Source organism: Monodon monoceros, unplaced genomic scaffold (assembly GCF_005190385.1).
Source record: "Monodon monoceros isolate NGI ecotype Baffin Bay Population unplaced genomic scaffold, NGI_Narwhal_1 Contig4741_ctg1, whole genome shotgun sequence".
NCBI lineage: Eukaryota > Metazoa > Chordata > Mammalia > Artiodactyla > Monodontidae > Monodon > Monodon monoceros.
Genome location: NW_021700611.1, coordinates 1,439 through 2,971, shown reverse-complemented (window position 1 = coordinate 2,971; position 1,533 = coordinate 1,439). Strand labels below are relative to the sequence as shown.

At 61.5% G+C, this 1,533-nt stretch overlaps 1 protein-coding gene across 1 annotated transcript; it reads right to left on the bottom strand.

Annotated features, from left to right (window-relative positions):
* Window positions 1-515: 515 nt before the first annotated feature.
* LOC114887964 (metabotropic glutamate receptor 7-like) lies at window positions 516-1,193 on the bottom strand. The gene has a single exon (XM_029209818.1). The coding sequence runs from the start codon at window positions 1,191-1,193 to the stop codon at window positions 615-617; it is 579 nt and encodes a 192-aa protein (XP_029065651.1). The 3' UTR covers window positions 516-614.
* Window positions 1,194-1,533: the final 340 nt, after the last annotated feature.

Below are 1,533 nucleotides of genomic sequence, written 5' to 3'. Positions count from 1 at the left end.
TGCCCAGAGCAAATCACCTGGGGGCACGTCTGCGGGTGGCTTCTCCCCGCTTGAGGACAGTCCCCACGCCTTCCGCCCCATGCCCTCGCAGAGACAGGTTACAGGTCGGGAAATCCAACCCGAGCGAAATGGGCAATTCACGTCCAAATGTAGGTGAAGACCTAGCCTTCGGTTTAAGAACTGCCTCCCTAAGCTCTTCTCAAAAATTTCCAAGGCAGCTGCAGCTTGTCGGGTGGCTTGGGGCAGGGAAGCTGGGGAGTTGAGAAATGCCTAGTTTCTAGGCGTCTTCTCATCTTTCATATTCCTTACGCCTAAGTGGCTCTCACAGGAGCCCGGCACTTTTACAAGCTTGTTTTGGAACCATATTTCACTCTAATGCAAACCCATTTAAATCATCGTCTTGTTTTTCGGAGACTGTTTCTTGTCAATGGGGCCATAAATCCAGAATGTCAAGCCGGATGGAGTGGAGCGCGGACAGGGGAGAGATGGAAGGGAAATGAATCAAGCACGGAAAGTACCTCCTCGGGTGAGGTGGGAGGGATTCGGCAGGATCTCCAGGGTGGAAATGAGCGAAGGCTGACCAGACCCCGCACCCCTGGAGTCCAAGCCAGCCTTCAGGATAAAGAGCGCGGGGAGCTACGGCGCGCTCTGCTCCGGAGGGAGCGCCCCCCTACCTGGAAAAGCCTCAGGATGTTGGCTACCATGATGGAGACCGAACTCCCCGAAGCCCCAATCACTCCAACTACTTTCTCGGGCTTGACGAAAACCGGAGGCTCGCCGTTGGTGCAGCGCACTTCGGAGGTGTCCTTCTGGATGAGCGCCTGGACGAAAGTGAGCGACTGTTCGAGCGCATAAGTGTCCCTGGAACAAGTGTCCAGGATCCGCGCTCCCAGCGTCACGTTGGGCAGCAGGTTGGGATCCCTGTTGATCTGGTCCAGGGCGTAGAGCATCGCTTCCAGCCTGTGGATCCCGTTCTCCCTCTTGATGTCGCCGCAGGGCACTCCGCTGGGACCCTTCGTGTGCACCGGGAACAGCGCCCCGAGGGTGACGTCCCCCTCGATCCTAATGGAGTGCGGGGCGTACATCTCCTGGCCGCGCGCCGCCGCCGCCAGCGTGCACAGAAGCACCTCCAGCACGCAGCAGGGAAACTTCATCAAAGTCAGGGCGCGGAACAGCTTCCCCAGCTGGATCATGCTGCTCCCGCGGCTGCGGTGGTGGCGGCGGCACTCGAGGGGACGGTGGCGGGCTCGCTGGAGTCCTGGCCCCTTGGGGTGAGCTCCTCCGGGGAAGCCCAGGGTCTCCTGCGGGCGAGGAGGGTAGGGGCGCCCGGGGAAGGGCAGCCGGCGAGGGCGGGGGGTCCCGCGGCGCCTGCCAGCTTGGGGCGCCGTGCGCTCTCGGGTTCCCCGGCCAGCGCGCCGCGCTCGAGCTCGCGCTCGGTGGCTAGCAGCTCGAGCTCTCCAACAGCACAGCACTGGGGAGAGAGTGAGGATGGCTATCGCTTTAAATGCGCGTTCGGCTCCCTCTCCTCCTCCT

Excerpts from the sequence above, each read along its gene's own strand:
- LOC114887964 (XM_029209818.1), bottom strand. The coding sequence starts at position 1,193 with ATGATCCAGCTGGGGAAGCTGTTCCGCGCCCTGACTTTGATGAAGTTT.